The sequence below is a fragment of the Pteronotus mesoamericanus genome, unplaced genomic scaffold (genome assembly GCF_021234165.1).
Source record: "Pteronotus mesoamericanus isolate MK-2021 breed Mesoamerican mustached bat unplaced genomic scaffold, CSHL_Meso_final scaffold_636, whole genome shotgun sequence".
In the NCBI taxonomy this organism is placed as follows: Eukaryota; Metazoa; Chordata; class Mammalia; order Chiroptera; family Mormoopidae; genus Pteronotus; species Pteronotus mesoamericanus.
In genome coordinates this window covers 203,183-222,557 of record NW_026555324.1, presented here as the reverse complement: position 1 = coordinate 222,557, position 19,375 = coordinate 203,183, and the positions used below count along the sequence as shown (strand labels likewise).

The 19,375-nt window shown below is 56.5% G+C and overlaps 1 protein-coding gene across 1 annotated transcript in view; it reads left to right on the top strand.

Moving 5' to 3' along the window:
* PTPRS (protein tyrosine phosphatase receptor type S) overlaps positions 1-19,375 on the top strand; it is a 96,551-nt gene that overhangs the window by 38,954 nt on the left and 38,222 nt on the right. The window contains exons 3-7 of the mRNA XM_054562172.1: positions 5,785-5,930; positions 6,501-6,642; positions 9,440-9,628; positions 13,248-13,265; positions 15,204-15,314. Of these exons, the coding sequence (XP_054418147.1) occupies positions 5,785-5,930; positions 6,501-6,642; positions 9,440-9,628; positions 13,248-13,265; positions 15,204-15,314 (606 nt within the window). The remainder of the gene's footprint in view (positions 1-5,784; positions 5,931-6,500; positions 6,643-9,439; positions 9,629-13,247; positions 13,266-15,203; positions 15,315-19,375) is intronic.

Here is a 19,375-nt window from a genome sequence, read left to right as displayed (position 1 = left end):
TGCTGAATACAGACTTTACGTGCCTCGTCTTCCTCTAGCCTCTCAAAACCCAGCATGCCAGTTCTGTTTACCTTCTGCATTTTCCGATGAGGGAAACTAAGGCTCAGCGTAGGGAGTGACTTACTTGAAGTCCCTCACTCCTGAGTGAGCCACAGAGTTCACCTTCCTTTGCCACAGGTAGAAATGCCAGCACCTAGGTGGCAGACACAGAGGCATCAAACCTTCTAGGCAGGGGCATTTAGGAAAAAGAGGGCATTAGAGGTGGGGCTTTGTGGGTATGTAGGAGTTCGTTGATGGGGAGGGCATTCCTGGTGAGAGTGTTAGCACATGGAGGTGAAGGAAGAGGTTGGTGCAGTTTGGGGGTGGGCAAGGCTGCAGTTCTGGCAGTAACATGGAGAGGATGAGAGTCATTTGTGGGCCCATCACCAAGACCCACCTCACCAGGAGGGGCCTCGAGGAGGCATCGCTCAGTCCCATGGAGACACAGGGTCAGGCCAGAAGGGAAAGACGCTGGGATTTTTGAGCAGGCTGGTTTTGCTGAGTACCTGCTGGGTGACCTCAGACAAGTGACTCAGCTGCCGTTTTTGCCTTGATTGAGTGAGACTCACAACATTATCCCCATCCCAGCGTTCTTGTGACAAGGACACATGATAAGTGAGGCCCTGCATGCTGCCTGGCACAGAGTAGGTGCGCAGTCCCATGTCACTTCACAAGCTCAGTGATCATTGCTGCTGAGCGAGCGCAGCAGAGACACGCCTGCCTCGTGCGTCAGTGCGTCCTGTGTAACACAGGTCAGCCGCCCCGATCCGATGAGATGAATGCTGTCGTCATCATCTCTGTTGTACCAATGGGGAAACTGAGGCACAGCCAGGTTGCCACCTCCAGGCCCAAGGCCAGGCGTGGCTGGGCTGTGGTCTGTCCAGTACCACCCCGGGCCTTTGTCTTCCTGGGCTCCCAGCAGTGGGAATGGCGGACGGAAGGTACTAAGAATTTTTAGTTTCTAATTCATTACTTACCATGGGGTTTCTCCCCGTGGGCATGCTGACGTTGCGGTCTGGTCATTCTCTGTGCAGGGGGCCACCCTGGGCACTGTGAGGGGTTGAGGAGCTTCCCCCCCGCACCCATTCGGTGCCAGGAACAACCCCAACGTGATAACCGCAGATGTCCCCAGACAAAAATATCTCACCCCTAGTTGAAGAAATAATATATTTACTGCCTGATGTCTTGCTCCACTCAAAACTACCAGCCCTGGCCATGGTACAGCTGAGCTCATCCCCGTTTTCAGGTGGGGAAACTGAGGCCACAAAGTGGCCATTGTGATGGGCGAGAAAGATCACGGACTTCTAGTCCTGGGCTCGAATCCTGTGACGTGGGAGGGACTGTGTCCTCATTCACATAAGCAACTACTATGTGCCAGGCACTGGTTTAGACACCGGGGAAAAACAAGCACCTCATCGCCTTCCAGAGCTGCTAGTCTCTGAAGGGAGAGACACGGAGGGTGTTGGAAGGTGGACGTTCCTGAGAGCGAGAAGAGCAGGGCGGGGGGCAGTTGCGGCGAGTAGGTGGCACCTGTGCAGGCCGAAAGGCACTGAGACGTGCACTCAGTGGTATCTGGGGGGAAAGTATCCCAGGCAGAGGGACTGTGCCTGGTTTGTTGGAGGAACAGCCAGGAGGCCTGTGTGACTCGAGCAGGGAGGGGGAGTGAGGGTGCCGAGGGGGCAGAGAAGGTTGTACAGAGCTGTGTGGACTTGAGGAAGACCGAGGCTTTTACCCCTGGGAAGGTGGCAACCCTGGAGGGCTGCGGGTAGAGGGGCTGTACCTGACTCGCGCACTCACTGGCGCCCTCTGGTGGCTTTCGTGGGGAGGACAGACCATTGGGTGTGGGTAGAAACTGAGAGGCTAGGTGGTCAACGATGGGGTGTGACCCAGGATGTCAGCGCCTGGCATGTAGCTGGAGCTGGCTCAGTGAGTGAGTGCTTGATGGTCCCATAACTGCTATGACGGTGTTACAGTAGGTGTTGGTAGCCGTCAAGATTCCAGCCCAGGTCTCCATCTTTGGGGCAGGAGCATCTCGGCCCCAGTTGGTGGGTCTTTTTAGCAGGAGCCCTGTCATCTGGGGCCCAGCAGAGGAGCTAGGAGCACCATGATTGGCACTGCCTGCTTCAGAAAGTGGTCCAGGTCCTTGGGGAGCCATTGGGGCGGGGCCGTGAGGCCGCGAAGAGCCAGGGGAGCCGCCGAAGTGCTCACCAGCCAGCGCCGGGAGGAGTTCTTGCTGCTGCAGCAGTGGCTGCCGGTCCTGTGGGGCCCGTCCAGGCAGGGTTGGAGGGGATGGCAGGTGGGCGGGTCTCTGGGTCTGGCACCAGGTTCTTCTCCGCAGAATCTGAAATGGAAAACTGGCAACCAGGCCTTTCCCAGCCTCTGCGCTACTGGCATCGCCTCTCAGTCTCTTCACCTAAGGAACAGGGACCCCTGGAGCGCCCTCCGCAGTGGAGACCCACGGCCCCATTTATCTAGCGTACTGTTCGCAGGGCCTGAGCACTGGGTAGGATCCGGTTGGAATCCTAGCTCTTTGCCTGTCATGAGCCAAGTGACCCCAGGCAGGTCACGCACCCTTTCTGAGCCTTGGTTGTGCTCATCTGTGACGTGGGTGTAAGAACAGTGCTGAGCCCTGCTGGGCCTAGCACAGAAAGAGCACTTGGTGGCACAAACTGCGGCCATACCCAGTGCATACATCTTGTGTCCAGGGCTCCTTTGCCAAGAAGAGGAGGGGAAAGAAAGAGAGAATCCAAGTGTCCACAAGGAATTTTCTAGCAGGAAGTGCAACGGGTAGAGTTCTCCTGGGCTGGCCAGGATCCGGGAGCTGTCCGGAGAGAGGCCGAGAAGGAGACTTCTGGGACGTGGGCGAGCAGGAGTGAGGGACAGCTTCACTGGGCCCGGTGTTAGTGGGCGTCGAAGTCAAGAGCCCCACTTTTTCAAGGGTCACTGGACACAGAGAGGCGGTATGATGGGATCCTGGGGAGCAGGACTGCCTGCCCGCACCCTGCCAGGTGGCGCATAGTCAGGTATTTAAGCCCGGTGGGATCAGGGGCGTGTCCAGGCAGTGGCAGGGACAGAGGGGCTCTTGCCCCGGCCCGCTGTAACCCGAGGAGCCTCCCAGGGCAGGTGCCGGCCCAGTGGAGGTTGGTGCTGCCCGATGAAGGGAGGAGGACAGGGCTCCAGGAGGAGGGAGCAGCAGGGCTCCTGGGGCGCCTCCCCCGGCAGTTTGCCGGGTGCAGGGTGTGTTCCAGCCCCGATAAACAGGCAGTGATGTCTTCCGCAGCTGCTCTGCCCCTCTCTCCAGCGGCTCTCAGGGAGTATTTTCCCGGAAGTAAGATTCTTAACCTGGCCGCAGTGACTTTCCCTGTGACCTTGGCTGGGGACCCATGTGGCTCCAGCCGCCATCCCTGAGGCTCGGAGGAGGAGTGGCTGGCAGGCAGGCAGAGCCAGGGAGGCCAGCCCAGCCCTTGGCTCAGCGTGGAGCAAAACATCTAACTCAGGCTCAAGGCCCGGCGGTGATTGAGAGCACTGGTGGGGTCTTGGGGACAGAGGGACCGAGGTTCAAACCTGGGTGCGCTTATTTCTGAGTTCTGTGACCTTGTGCAAGGTTGTTAACCTTCCTGAGTCTGTATCCTCCCATCTGTACAGTGGGATTAGCAGTCACTGCCTCGGGGATGCCCAGGAGTTGAAAGAGGTCACACGTGCAGCACACAGTGGTCCCCCAATTTTTAAGCGAGAGGGGCAGTGCAGACACATGGTCACAGCCGTGGCGGCAGAGCCCTGCATGAGGGAGGTGATGCCAAGCAGACCACTGACGTGCGCGCTCTGTTTTGTTCAAAGCCGAGCCTGAGCCATGGGTGGGATAAACAAGCACCCAGACTTGGAACCTGAGGCCTCCTTGAGCTTCTCATTCCTTGAGCAGCCAGAAGTTTCCCGCTGAACCCTGGTGACCCTCCCCTGATTTTGGGGGCTCAGAGACCCAGGGTTGCTATGGTTTGAATTGGTCAGTCTTTTTTCTGCCTCTCTTCAGACCCCAGACTTTTTACTCAGTAGTTTCTCTAATCAGCTCACCTTTAAAAAAGTATTTTAAATTTATCCTTAAATAGTTCTAAATCTAAAAAAGTACCAAGATACGAAGCCTCCTTCTGCCTGTGTCTAGCCACGTGGTTTCTGTCTCTGACTGCTGCTTTATTTTTATTGATTGATTGATTTTGAGAGAGAGACATCAACTTGTTGTTCCACTTATTTATACTTTAATTGGTTGATTCTTTTATGTGCCTGACTGGGGATTGAGCCCACAACCTTGGCATGTCGGGGTGATGCTTTAAGTAACTGAGCCACCCGACCAGGGCCAGCAGCCACTATTCCTAAACACACACACACGCGCGCGCGCGCGCACACACGGTGCATACAGTCTGTCCCCCTTTTCGTTTTTCTTATCACACAAACAGGGAGAAGGAGAGGGAGAGAAACACCAGTGTGTGAGAGATAAATCAGTTGGCCGCCTCTTCCACGCCCCCTACTGGGGACCTGGCCCGCAACCCGGGCAAGTGCCCGGACTAGGAATCAAACTGGCGACCTTTTGATTTGCAGGCTGGCACTCAATCCACTGAGCCACACCAGCCGAGGTTCATTTTGTGATATGTTTTGTTGGTTTTTTTTCTCTTAATAGTTCATCTGAAAAGCGTCCTTGTTCCTTTTTATAGCAGCATAGTATTCCACTTCATTAACAGCCCAGTATTCATTTACTCATTTCCTTTTGGCTGGATATATAGATTATTCCCCTCAAGACTTTGCAAGTATCTTGCAGTCCTTAAGTCTGCGAGTAAAAAAATCTCAGAAGTAACTGAATTCATTTTATGGGATACTCTGTAGCATGACTGTGAATAGAAATCCACTATCCCTTTGGGCAATTCAGAGGTTACTGTGAGAAGTCAATAAAAAGAAAGCAATGTTATTGAACTCTGGCTGGCCACTCTAGCCTGTGCTAGGTGCAGAGTTGAGGCTGTCTGGAAATATTAAAGACATAGTAATTCCCACTTGACACTTTCTTGGAAAGACTAAGATCATTGTGAGAGGAAAGAATCCACGTGGGCTCAGGAGCCAGCCTGGTTCAAATCCCTCCTCAGCCGCGGGCTGGCTGCGCGTCTGAAGCAAGTGCCTTGTCTGGCCAGTGCCGCAGCTCCCTCATGTGTGAAATGGGAATTTCAGTGGCCTGCCCCTCAGTGCTATCAGAGGGATTAGATATTACTAATCTTAAATGTTACTAACCTGCTTGGTGCCTTAGTTTCCTGTGTCTCACCAGGGGATTAGATCGAGTTATCTGCTTCTAAGTCTTTTTAGAACTAAGGCCCCTTCAGAGTTTGGCTGGTTGCCACTGGGGGCCTCCAGGTGCTGACTTTGGAGACCTCAGAATTTCGGGGGTCTCCCCTTCCATTATCCCCTGTGGCACTAAGCGGGTGAGCTCGTGTCCACATAGGAGTGTACGAGGCTGTTATACCCAGTGGTGGCGGTGTGGGGCGGGGCTGTGTAGACCCCAGGGTAACCGTAGGTGCCTTGGCAGGGAGAGGGGGGTATTTAATGGTAACATCTCTTCACCTTCCTCCTCCTCTCTCCAGCCCGGCTGTTGGGCGCCATGGTAACTCCATGGCCAGGCACAGGATAAGGCGTGTGTTTGTGTGGCCCCCAGGGGTCCTGGCCACTTACCTGGGCCCACTGGAGCCCCTCTTTTTCCTGCTCAATCCCCAGAGCCCCCCAGGTTCATCAAAGAACCCAAAGACCAGATCGGCGTGTCAGGAGGTGTGGCCTCCTTTGTGTGTCAGGCCACGGGTGACCCGAAGCCACGGGTGACCTGGAACAAGAAGGGAAAGAAGGTCAACTCGCAGCGCTTTGAGGTGAGTTGGGGTGAGAGGAGGCAACCCGGGGCCAGTGCCCCCCCAGACAGGGCCACAGCAGCTCAGTCGTGGAAGATTATGCAGCAGTGTTTCCCAGACGTAACGTGGGCAGCCAGGGCTGGGCAGGCCTGGCTGGGTGTCCTCTCCAGCCGGGGCCTCTCCCGGCCACGCAGGCCTGCAGTCTGCTCTGCGAGGGCCCTGCCAGGCCGCCTTGCCCTGCCGCCTTCGTGCCGTGTGGTCTCAAGCAGGGCCCTGCCTTCTCCAAGTTTCACCTTGTGCTCACAGAGACTCACATCCAATGCTGCTGCTCACAGAAAGGCACCTGTACACATACATGCACGTGGTCAGATATGCATGTTTCCACATCCCACACATCTTCACATGCCTGCCCCACAGACCTAATGTGCATATCATACCCCTGCATGCAGTACTCTACTTGTATGTACCCAGGCCCAGTTTTCTGCCTCCAGTGCATGCACGTGGGACAGGGTGTGCACAGCCCCTCGGCTCCTCTCCCTGGACCCCTGGGGCCCCAGCCTCGCCTTGACCTTCCTCCCCTGCCCACGGCAGACGATCGAGTTTGACGGGAGTGCGGGGGCCGTGCTGAGGATCCAGCCGCTACGGACACCCCGGGATGAGAACACGTATGAGTGCGTGGCCCAGAACTCGGTGGGGGAGATCACGGTTCAAGCCAAGCTCACTGTCCTCCGAGGTATTGGGTTCCCCAGTGTGGGCGGGGGAGGAACTGGGCCCTCAGCTTTGAGGACAAACACCAGAGCCACCTGTGGAAGTCACACTTTGAATTCTGTCTTCCGGAGAACTTGATCTCCCTTCTTTAACCCCTGACACCACTGAGGCCAGAGCCTACGGATGGCGTTTAGCAGGCCTTTGCAGCAGAGAGGAGTGTTAAGGGACTAGAGTCATCCTCGTTTTCTTATCTTAATCATGCTCTTCTGATTACTAGAGGCTGACTGCACCCAAACTGATTCAAGTAAGAAAGAGAATTCATTGATTCATGTAATTAAAATGTAAGCAGAGTGTCCAGCTTCAGGTTCAGCTGGATCCAGGAGCTCAGACTGTTCTCAGAGCGCTCTCTCTGCCTCTGGTCTGGGCTCATTCTCTTCCACATCAACTGTATCCTCAGTGAGATGCCTCCTACTGACTCCAGGCTTCCAAGCCCCCAACCGAAAGGGAGGACTGCATGGCCCGGGACCGGTGCGCACTGGCCCAGCTTGACAGTGCCTGAGCCAGTGGCTACGGCTGGAGGACCAGTCAGAGGCTTCTGACTGGCAGAGCTCTCCCTGGAGTCCAGGGTGTGTCAGCCGCTTAGACAGTGTCAGTGAGGTGTGGTTCCCCCAAAGAACTCAAGGAGCGGTGGGTGCTGGACAGGCAGAAACAGCTGCCCACCGCTTCCTCGTGCCATCCCATGGACCCTTTGGGAACACTGCTTCGCTGGGCTGCTTGGTCTTCTCTTTCAGGTGGGCTGGGAGCACTGGAAAATTGCTTCCTCATTCTCAAACAGCAGCATTCCGAATGCCTTGCTGCAAATTCCCACCCAGCTGCTCTCTTCTGCCTTCTCTGTTACAAGGCAGTTTTAGCCCAGAGGCCTACAGCTTGAGTTCCAATCCTGGCGCTGCCACTCTGGAGCTGTGTGACTCAGGACAAGTTAGTGAAACTCTCTGAGCTGCAGTTTCCCCACCTCTGGAGTGGGATGACAGTGACACTCACACAAGGAGTGGCTTCGTGAGTCAGGGGCGTGGACGGTGCAGCCCGTGGAGGCTCGTGCAGTGCTGTACAGGGAATGAGCGCTCCATCAAGTCTGTCTGATAGGATTATTATTGTCATTGCTGTCATTCTGGCTTGAATGAAACAGCACAGCCCCCAGCCATCGTGTGGCTCTCAGGTGGGCGGGCTGCTCCCATCACCTGCAGGGATACCCTGCCCTCTCTCTCCTGTTCTCTAAGCATGAGCCACAGCGGTTAGGTGGGAGGTGTCCCCTCACGTGGCTCCTGTGGTGGCGTTTTTCCAGTGTCCTCCAGGGCAGCAAAGCTGCAGTCTGCTTGGAGCCCTGGAAGAGGCATCCCACTGGCCCCCAGGAAACTTTGTCCCAGACCCTGGTGTGTGACCTCTGCAGGGTCCCTCACTCAGAAAGCTCTGCTGTGACCGTCTAGAAATTCTTAATGATGTTTTAACCAGAGGCCCTGTTGCTTCATTTTCCATGGGTCCTGGAGCCCGTCCTGTGGCGGCGGATGGAGGCAGGAGGGAGGAGTGGGGAGGAGTTTGCAGGCTGGCCCGCCCTGCCCCTTCCCAGCAGATATTTTTGCCCTGACTTTTCCCGGGCACAGACGGAACAGCCTGCCTTCCCTCGCCCGGTGCCAGCCTCCACTGTAAGGGCTCAGGGAGTTAAAAGAACAAGCTGTGGATCTATTAAGTACCCTGGGTGTCTGGGAAAGCTACGTGTCTGCTCCCTGCCCCCCATCAAGTCCTCCTTGGCACCTCTCTGTGCTCCAGCTGCTAGAAGGACGCAGAGCTTGGGCTGGCACCCAGCCCTGGGTGCTTGACCCAGAATGCCTAGCCTCCCCAGCCCCAGGGCCTGAGCCCCAGTCCCCGCCCCTGGCTGAAGCGGGGCGGTCTGAGCTGCTAGGCCCAGCTTTCCCCACTTCTCCCTCCCTCCCCTGCCGTCTGATTGTGGACTCCGCTCACGCCTCCCACGCCGTTGTTTTAATTAAACTCCGAGGAATAGGGCACAATGTGGTACGCGATGAACATTTTTGTTTAATTAGGAGCTCACAGTAACGTCAGGCAGCCGCGGCCTCCCCCAGTACCCTCGTGCCTGCTCCCACCCTGGCTGGGGGCCACCCACACGTGCTCACGGGGACCCCCAGCAGAGCTGCATATACACGGGAAGTGCATACACATGGGACATGCTTGGGGTGTGAGTGCACACATGGGTGCACATGCATGCACACACAGAACCGAGCCCAGAGGATTGTAGGCAGCCTCCATCATGCACAGGCTAGCCTGGAGCCCCTGGAATTGGGGCCCAGTTGTTTTGGCTTTAACCTCTAGTGATGTCATCAGTACTAATGAGACCCACCTCAGATAGGGGCCTGCTGCTCCCTCAGACCCCAGGCCCAGTGTGAGCCTCTTGTAGCTGCCATCCCGGCCTCTTCCTGGCACAGCCAGGCCTGGGCGCAAATCCCAGCCTTGCCGGGTTCTGGCTGTGTGACCTGGGGCAGGCGTGTGTGTCTGAGCCCCGGTTCTCTGTCTGAAATAAGCCCGTGTCCTAGGAGGGCACAGGCTGGTACACAGCGTTCGGGACTTGGGACTGGGGCCACTTGCCTTCCGTGCAGCGGCCCCTGCGTGGGCCGCAGTCACAGCCCTCTCATTCCACTGGGGAGATACGGTGCTGTGGCTCCCGGCCCGGGCAGCCAGTCCTCGAGCTCCCCTGGAGGGGCGGCCATGTGAGAACCGGGCCTCTGCCCGGTTTTTCCTGTCTCCGCCCTCAGAGGACCAGCTGCCCCCTGGTTTCCCCAACATCGACATGGGCCCCCAGCTGAAGGTGGTGGAGCGGACGCGGACGGCTACGATGCTGTGTGCTGCCAGCGGCAACCCTGACCCCGAGATCACCTGGTTCAAGGACTTCCTGCCTGTGGACCCCAGTGCCAGCAACGGGCGCATCAAGCAGCTGAGATCAGGTGAGTGCAGGTGGGCGGGAGGATCGGGGAGCTGCAGAGGCAGCCGGGGGAGGGCGGCATCTGCAGGTCCTAAGCCTCATGCACTCACGGGAGACAGAGAGGCAGAGGTGACAGGCAGCCGTGGAGGCACCAATGGTGGGGAGCGCGTCTTCAGAGCTGAACCAGTGGGAACATGGACATTGCGGGGCGTGGACCGGCCAGGGTGAAGGAGAGCTGTGGCAGACGGGAGGGGAGAGTTTAGTGCCTGAGTGGGTGTATAACGGGCCCGGTTATGCACTGTGATGGGGGGCTGTGGGGGCCCCAGGGGCACAGGGTCTCTGGTACCCGGCAGTGGGTTCCCAGCAAGGCACAGGTAGTTGTTCCAGGTGATGGAGAGGTACAGAGGATGGTGGCGACCTGCAGCGCCTCAGCAATGGGGACACGAAGGGGGACAGGCAGCCAGAGGCGATGGGAGCCATGGCGGGCGGAGAGGGAAGGCCATCGTCAGTGCCTAACCACGGGGTGTATCGTGGGGGACAGGCACAGTAATGGAGAGCCAGGGAAGGTGGCACAGGGAGAGTGTCGTCTATGCTAAAGTAGTAAACACCCTCAGAGGAGATGGAGAGCCACGGACAGATGAGGCGTGGGGAGCCATAGAGAGCTGCAGGGTTAGAGTGTCTCCAAGACTGAAGCAGCTGTGGAAGCTATGGGGCAAAGACAGGCAGCCTCCCTTGCTTGTCTAGGTCCCAGCTGGGCTAGGGGGCCTTGGGACAGAGCACAGTGACTTGGTCACCTCAGGGATGGGTGGTTCCATAGTTGTGTCTCAGCTTAGCACCCATGTGCCCCTTCTGTGAGTCCACATGTCTGGTGGGTGCTCTGTGTGTATTGTGTTCATTTTCCCGCCTTCACAATGTGCGTGTGTGCGCGTGTGCGTGTGTGCGCGTGTGTGCATCCGTCTGTCCCCATCCCTGTCCCCATCCAGGCTCCCTCTGGTCTGGCCTGTGAGCACACGCAAGCCATGCCATCAGCACGTGGGTTCGCCGCCCCTGCCCCCACCCAGGGCAGAGCTTGTCTGCACACATCTCAGCCACATGTATACCCACGTGATAGTCCCTTCTGTGCTCCTGTGCCCCGGGCAGGCCCCCCCACATGCACATGTCTCAGGCCACAGCCCCTAGTCCTTGCGTGTGCAGACGTGTACTCACGCGTGTTTCAGTCTGTTGTGAGCATGCACGTTGGAACGCATCCCTTTTTGCTCTTTCTCCCCCCTTCCTCCGAGGGCTCCGCCTCAGAGCCACCCGAAGGCCTCGTAGTCGTCCTCCAGGCCCCTTCTTCACTGCCCGGCTGCGTCTGCCGAGGAGCCTGTCTGCCCGCCCCCTGCTTCCTGCCCCCCTCCCCAGGGAGGACCTAAGCTCTGGAAGAGGGCAGGCATTGAGCCCAGAATTTCTGCACTGGGCGGGGAGAGAGCCTGACCCCTCCTGACCTGTACAGGGATACTTGCAGCTTTGGGGGTTCAGCTGGGGGAATGATGGCAACCTCGGGAGTCCAGTTGCTTCCTTGTTGGCCTCCACCATCATCTCCCCAACAGAGTGAAATCATTGAGAACATGGACCTCAGGGCCTGATGGCCCGGGTCAGACGTCAGCTGCGTCCTGGAGCAGGTCCTCTCTGGGTCTCAGCATCCTTACAAAACCTGCCCACTCCCTGACGTTATCGTGAGGGGCCCAGGACAGAATGCCTGGCACGTAATAGGTGCTCAGTGAACGTAAGCTGTTATATTCATTGTAAGCGATCTGATTATTCTGACTCCCCTCCCCACCCTGCCCCCACGAGTGTGCGGGCTTCTGCGTGACCGCCTGTTAATGATCCTGTTCTCTCTTTCTTGTCCCTCTGTTGTAAACGTTCAGAAACCTTTGGTAAGTCTCGTTTCTTCACCGTGTCAGCAACTAACGCTCCCCCTTTGTGCCCTTGCCCCTTCCCCCGAGACTAACAGCCACCGTGACAGTAACTGTGACCCACTCTGCGCGGCATGTTTACTAACCCAGTCCTCTCCGCCAGCACTCCCTGCCGGTCGCCGAGTGTCTTTCCCAGCCAGGCTCCAGGGGGCTACAGAGAGAGGGCCCCAGAAGGAAACGAGGAAAAAGGCAAGGCCTCATGGGGTCATTTTGACCCCAGGATGGAGGCTGAGGGGAAATTGGGCCATCCTGGAGCTTTGCATAGAGCAGTCCAGCTGCCCCGTTCTGAGCCTTGATGCTGATGGAAAACGATGAAATTACAGAAGTTTGGGGGCTGAGGCTGGAATGAGAGGGGAGTTTTCTAGCTGGGCTGGTACTGGGCACTACTCACCCTCTTTTTCCCAGCATCTAACCTGAATTCCCTGAAACCAGCTGCTGGGCTAATTCTTACTGAGGTGAGAATGACTGATAGTGACCCATGATTTTTCCTTATTTTCCTTGGGGTACATCCTTTTCCTCTCAAAATAATGGCCATGGGCTACTTGGCCATCTCAGGAAGAAGTCCTGTTCTCTAGCCTCTAACTTCTGCCATCGTAACCCACATATAGTGGAACATCCTGAAGCAGGGCCGACCTGACTTCCCAGCTGCCCTGGGTTCTAGTTCGCCACATTTTTCAGCCTTAAGCAAATTCTCCTCTCTGTGGAAAGAGGAGAGAGTGGCCTTGCTGGGTTGAGGTGGTTAGAGATAATATGGGGGTCCCAAAAAGCTCAGGCTGAGGGTCCCCAGCCTGGTAGGCTGGATGGCTGGGTTCAGGGTGCACCCCTGCCTTTGATTCATATTGTGACAGTTCCCTTTGTCTGTCTGTAAGAAGGGCCTGGGCCTGGGCCCTGAAAAGGAGCTATTTTTTCCATCCTCAAGAGCTTCTCTGCCCTGGCCTTGGGGCCCCCTTGTCCTCGGCAGGGTTATCAGCTGTCATCAGCAGGGTGGGGGCGGGGAGACAGAGCCCCAAGAAGGTGAGCTGAGAGTGTGACACTCCAGCCCGGGACCTCCTTTTCCTGTCTGACTGAGTTGTCCCTGCCTCCAGCACCCAGGTGGACACACAGACAACCCTTTTTTCCTCTTTTCCTTTTGGAAGTAAAGGAGGCTGCAGGCCCTCCCTCTGCCCTCGATCCCCTTTCACCGCCCTCCCTGTCTCTCCCACTCGGCCTGTCTGTAACACCTTCCCTTTGCTTTATTAATGCCCGACCCTGGGGCACTAACCAGTCTCCCACCGTCTCTAACAAGATTCCTGAGATCCCTGTTGCTCCCTGTCGCTCCCAAGAGGGGAAGAAGGAGGGGAGGTCCTGGACCTCCCTCAGCCCAGAAGGAAGGCAGGCACCAGGGCCGGGCCGGGCCAGGCCATACACCTCCCGGGGGCATAGTGATGCCCCTCCTGCCCCAGGAGATTCCTGCCTTGCCTACGGGAAGCCCTCCTGACTGACGAGCCCTCAGACCCACCCTGCGTCTGGGAGCCTGGCCTCCCTTTCTTCAGCAAGGCCTGCAGGGTCCTTAGACTTGGCTGGCTCGGCTCCGCCGGGGTCAGAGTGGACAGCCCTGACTCGGGGCCTGGCCTGGCCGCCTTGGGGCCCCCGGCCCCCCGGGACTGCCGTCCGTCATTCACCTGACTCTCTCTGCTTCCCTTACAGAAAGCACTCCGATCCGAGGTAAGAGGCTCTTTACTCACCCACCCACCACTCATGCTCTCTCACTGCCCACCCAGCCCCCAGGCTCCAGGAGCGGGCTGCCTCAGGCCCCCCTCCACGCGTCTCCTCCTCGCCACCCTGCCCAGTGTCTGTCCATTCTCTGTGTCTGTGTGGCTGTCTGTGGCTTGGGGGCTGAGTCTGGCCGTAGCGGCCTCTCAGGCTACCTGGCTGCGGAAGGGGGCTGTCTCCTGCTCAGGAAGGGGCAGCGCCTGCTGTGCCCACCCGCAGTGCTCGAAGCTGGGTTTGTGAGCATCACTGTTGCAGCCCTCGTCTGTCTCCAGCCTCAGTTTTCCCATCAGTAGAATGGGCGTGCAGAAGGGCTCTGAAGCTTTGATCTGGAGCGGGGTCCAGCCTGAAGGGGCAGGGAGACAGGCAGCCTCAAAGGCCAGGTCTGTCTTTAGCCTCTGGGCGCTGCCCCAGAAAATAGACTGGAATAGACCTGGGGAGGAGACCCAGGGCAGAGTCAATGTCTAATCCTGGCATTACCACAAGGCACTGTGTGACTTGGAGCAGCCTCTCGGCCCTCTCTGGGCCTCCATAGCAATACCCACCTCCCTGCCTCCCCAGAGCCTTGAGGTCGGGGGGGAAGTAGCAGTGTTGTATGAGGGCAGGCCCGCACCCACCTCCCAAGTGAAGTGTCACCATGGGACACCCACGAACAAAGCTAGGAGGTGGGGTCTATTTGGGAGCTTGGACTGGATTTTCAGACTCTGCGCCAGGGACTCTGGCTGAAGCCTGTGATTCTAATGCACTTGGAGAGAGTCACTCATCTTTATTTACAGGTCAGCAAGCACTGGGTCCTGGCCTGAGATTCAGGCATTGCTTTGAGATGTTCACTCATCTTTATTTACTTGTGAAAATGAGGGTTTGCCCTAGGTTTTGGCTTTTGGTATTCTTGGGGGAATCCTGGGCTCACTTTCATTTACTCCCGGGCACTGTAGTGCTTGGTCAAGGCCTGTGCTTTCGAGTGTTTTTGAGAAGTTTCTTTCATTCTTCTGTGTTCACGGAGAGTGAAGTCCACCTTGGGCCTGCGATTTCTAACATGCTGAGGGGACACTGGCCCGATTGCCATACACCCCGCAGGCACCGTGGTCTGTGATGTGGGCTGGCGCTTGTAAACATGCTTGAAAAAATTGGCCTCTTCTTTAAATTTTTATTCATGCGTTGCCAACAAATTCTTTGATCCTGGCTTGTGGTTTCGAACGTGCTTGATGTGTATCGGTCTCAGTGTCCTTCACCTTAGCTGTCGTCAGGGACGGCCAGCCCAGGGACTTCGTTCCAACCCCCTTGAAGAACCACAGCCCTGCTGGTGCTGCCTGACGGGCACTGCGAGCTCTGGGGCCCGTGACTCCAAACACACCTGAGGGGCCCGGACCCGTGTCCCTTCTCACAGGGGCACTGGGTAAAACCAGCAGAGCACCTGCCAGTTCCCTGAGTTCGCAGGTCTCTTGGGGTGGCCTGTGAGGTCCCAGGGTCTCTGGAATGACGGCCACAGGTTATAAGTGCTCGTCCTGTCTTCGCCCTTTGCCTGGGCAGTGTCACTTGGTGCTTTTGCAAACGCACCTTCATGGCACACGCTCCCCCTCGGCTCATAGTTCACCTCGGCAGCCGTTTCTGAAGCCCCAGCCCCACCCATGAGCAGCTACTGTCACAGCAGCGGTGGAAGATTTCTGGGGAGTGTGGTGTGTCCAGGACACTATGGGGCTAGACTCATGGTGCGGGGACATGAGCCAGGGAGGCACTGGCCCAGCTGGGGCTTCTCGGCCAATAACCCAGCTCTCTCACCTGCCTCTCCGGCCCAGCCAGAGCAAGAGATGGGCCGGATGGAGTCTGGGAGAGCCCTTTCAGCCACCCCTGGGCCACGCCTCACTGGCTAAATGCTCTCCCTTCTCCCTACAGGGGCCCTGCAGATTGAGAGCAGCGAGGAGACCGACCAGGGCAAATATGAGTGTGTGGCCACCAACAGCGCTGGTGTGCGCTACTCCTCCCCCGCCAACCTCTACGTGCGAGGTAGGGAACGCCGTATCCAAGTCCAAGGCAGGGACCCGCCCCATCCCGTCCCCTTCCCTCCTCGGGCTCACAGCCTCCGGGCTCCCCTGTCCCCTGCAGACCTGAGCAGGAGGGCCTCCCTGCCCAGTCGTGGCAGGACCTTGGGCCAGGAGGCATCCCTCTCCAGATCTCAGTGTCTTTGTCTACAAACGGGGGCAGCTTAAGCCCCTACTCCTGTGCCTTGTGATGGACGCCCAAGTTGGTACAGGTCGTGGGGGCGGGGGCAGGAGGGAGCTGGGCAGGGCTGGGGGAGGGCTTCAGTCTTGAGCCTACAGGGCCGGGGGAGTCTGCAGGCCTCTGCCCCACCCCGCCCGCCCGCCCGAGTCGGCTTCTTCTGTGGTGTGTCGTGCGTGCCTCCCCTTGTCATGTGCTCGCTTCGCTTCTCCAAAATCCGTGGCCTCGTAGCTCGCCTCACCGCCCCCCCCTCCAGCACCCTCCATCTAAGAGTTGGGGACAGGTCTTCGAGGGTGCCCCTCACCACCGTCCCTGCACCCTCAGCTTTCCCGGAGCTCTCTCCCGGTCACCCCCAGGAAGGACTCACGTAAGCCGGAGCGAGCCCAGCGCCCGGTGCTCTCTCCAGGTGGCCAGGCTTGTCCCACCCATAGGCACAGCGTTGTTGCCCCAGCCCCCTACACCCCCAAGGGAGCCCCAGGCAGCTTCTACATACACTTCCTTTTGGGTCCCTTGGTGTCCTCTCAAAGGTCCTGGGTGCTTCCCCTGCCCCTAGATGCGTCTGTCGACCCCCTTGTCCCTGCGTTGGTTCTCTCTGGTCCTTTCAGAAATTTTAACCTGCCACCTCCTCCACTGTTTTTGTTCCTCTCTCCCACCTCCCGACGGATGTTTCGGATCAGATTCGAGGTAGAAGCAGCTTCTGCCTGCCGGGAAGTGGGCCCGTTCAAACCCCAGGGCTGTCCAGTTGGCCCTGTACACTTGGCTCCATCATGCTCCTTCTCCAGGCCTCAGTTTCCCCCGTTCAACATAACACCCTGCCATTCTCCACCTGGGACGCCGGGCAGCTCCCCCGCAAACCACAGCCCCACCCAGCAGCCCCACCCAGCATAGCCCCACTGGCCCTGAAGCAGCTCCTTGGTTCTGCACCTTGGGTTTTACATCTGGTCTCTGAGGAGGAGGCTGCACGGAGGGAGGGGACGGGGACGCGGGTGGGCAGGCGGGCAGGGGGCACACATTTGATGCGCTGCCATGGCCCCTCTGGTGAGTTATAGTGCGTCCATGACTCCAACCGACTGGTCTTCATCTAACCTGCTTATTTTTCTGCAAACACCGGGGATGGGAACGGATAAGGCTGGCAGAGCTCACGGAGCCTGCGGACAGCAGGGATGGGGCAGGGTGGGGGCGGGCCTCTAGCAAGGGTGTGACAAGGGAGGGGGTCCTCTGTGTCCTCAGCCCCCCAGAGGGGGGTCGCTGGCATGCGCCCCCTTCCTTTGGGGGGGGTCCAGCCTCCCAATCTTTGCCTGGGTCTCAGATGCTCCAAAATTGAATTAAAAAAAAGAAAAGGCAAATGTAGATCTTGTTTGTCAAGGAAGGCGTGGAGGAAAGGGAAAAGGTCATTGCTGTTCTTTTCTATTTTTTAATTTTAATTTTTTTTCTTTGGTTTAAAGAAAAAAACAAACTATTGCAGCTTTTAGCCTTGGGAAGTCCTCTTTTTACTCTCTGTATCTCCCCTATTTTTTCTCTTCTCCCCATGTCATTGTGTTCTGCATCAAATCCCCTTTACATCCCTCAGAGCTTCGAGAAGGTTGGTGTGTTTTTTTCTTTTTTACTTTCTTTACCCACATTTTTACATTCTGAAAGTGACATGCACACACACAAAGTACACACAGACACGCACACAGACACACACAGACACGCACATGGAAAATGATAGAAAAATGAACTAAAAAAGTAAAAACAATGGACTATAAATAATAAGCGCAAAGCAAACAAAACAAAAAACCGCCAAGCGAGAGCAAAAATGTAGAAAGACACGAAAATCTCAGCCGCGCCCAGCCCGGCCTAGGGCAGGCCGCACACATGCGATGCTTGCATTGTGGTCGCCTCTATGCATCCGTTGGTAATGTTGTTGCTAAGTTTTTTGCACTCCTCGTCGTCATGGTAACTTGGGCCTGATGCATGCTGGGAGAATGTAAAAATTTCTCTGCATGCCACTCTTGTCAGTTCGGTTTGGTGAATTCTCAACGCCTTCTGTTGGAGTGTTTTTCGTCTTCTGTTCGTTTTTCTCTTTTGGTTTTCTTCATTTTCCTTTATTTCTTTTGTTTAATTATGAGGGTTTTTATTTTTTGATTTTGTTTCATTTTAGGGGGGAAAAAACCGATCTGTTCGTTATTTTTTCCCCCTCCCATTCCCTTCACCCAGCCCTCTTCTTCTCCAAAGCATTTTGTCTTTGGTTCTGTCTTGTATTTCCGTGCTATTTGGTTTCGGTTTCTTGGGCTGAGCTGTTCTGTGGTTGTTCTCCAAACGCATTGTGATTTAAAAGCCAGTGTTCCTGTCCCAACTACTATCTGGGAGGGCGGAAGGGGTCCCACAGCTGGGATGCTGGGGCAGAAAGTGACCACTGGGCTCCAGGGTGCAGGGGAGGAGGCATAGGCAGGTGGTGGGACGTGGTCATAGCTGGGGTGGGGTGTGTGGGGAGGGCAGCCCAATTTGCTTGACCCCACTGGCCAGCCCCCTTTTACCCAGCCCTGTTGGGCAACAGTATTGGAAGGGGACTTAAGTGAGCACGTTCCCATTCTTCTGCCTCAGCACAAGACCACCTCCCACCCTCCCAAAGAACCCAGCTGTGAATGGGCAGTTGGCACTTTGAGTTCTTGTTCAGTACAGTGGCAAGTCCAAATGCGGGGAATGGCCACCTTAAACTGGACCATCCTCCCAAAGCGATGCATGCTTGGCACATAGGCAGCACGCAGAATGGCAGCTGGTGTGATGACTTTGTGGGTCCTGGCTGGGCACAAATATGGAACCGCCCGTCAGAAAATGTAGCATGACAGACTTCGGAAGAAGTGCTTAGCAGGTTATCCTGCCTTCTCACGTTACGCCTTCACCTCCCAGGTGATGTAGGCTGATTCCTCCACCCCCTCGCAGGCTCTGGGTCTAGTCACAGATGTCTGTTGTCCAGCAGCACAGCACGGTCACTTTCTGAGTACCTGAGCATCAGAACTGTGGAATTCTGGAGAAAACCCGGGGGAACTTTGGACACAGCCTCTCCCCCTCCTCCCTGTGCCTCCCCGATTCTCCCTGCCTCTCTCTCTCTCTCAGCTTTCTTTCTCTCTGTCTCTCTCACTCTCGCAAACCTTCAGAGACGCACGCCCCCATCATCTACTCCCTCCCCTGAGTAAAGGCAAGCCCTTGAGAGTTCCACGCCAACCCCCAAACCAGTCTCTAGTAAAGTCCATTTAGATTTCTAATCCCCAGCCACTTCCAAACATAGATGATCACTGAGGGCAGAGGGCAGCCTCTTTGGGGGTCACATGTTCCTCCTCTTGTCCCTTATCTGTCCCTTATCACTGAACAGCCAATTATTAAGTGTAGGGCCAAGTTGGCAAGAGGAGTTTAGATGCAAAAAGAGGGGATATATTCCTCTTGTCTCCTTTTTAATCCTGTGTGAGAGCTCTCAGGCTGACCCTCACGGAAGTCCCAGAAGATGGAAGGAGGGAGTCTCCCAGCCCCTCTGCCAAAGCTGAGTCCCAGTGAATTGGAACCAAGAGGTAGCTGAGGGTCTCTGAAGAGAACTTGGATTTTGGGGACATTAGAGCCTAATGATTAGAGCAAAGACTCTGTGCTCTAGCAGACCAGGGTTCAGATCCTGCCTCTGCTTCTCAGCTGTGTGGCATTGGACTGCTCACCATTTCCTCATAGAAACAGTAAGGATCGTTAATATGCCTAGCTTACCAGGTAGTTGGGAGGATTCCATCAAGCTAATTAATGCTCCTCAATTGCCCTGTGTAGTGCATGGCACCAAAAAAAAAAAAAAAAAAATCATTAATGGGGTTGTTGTAAACCAGGGA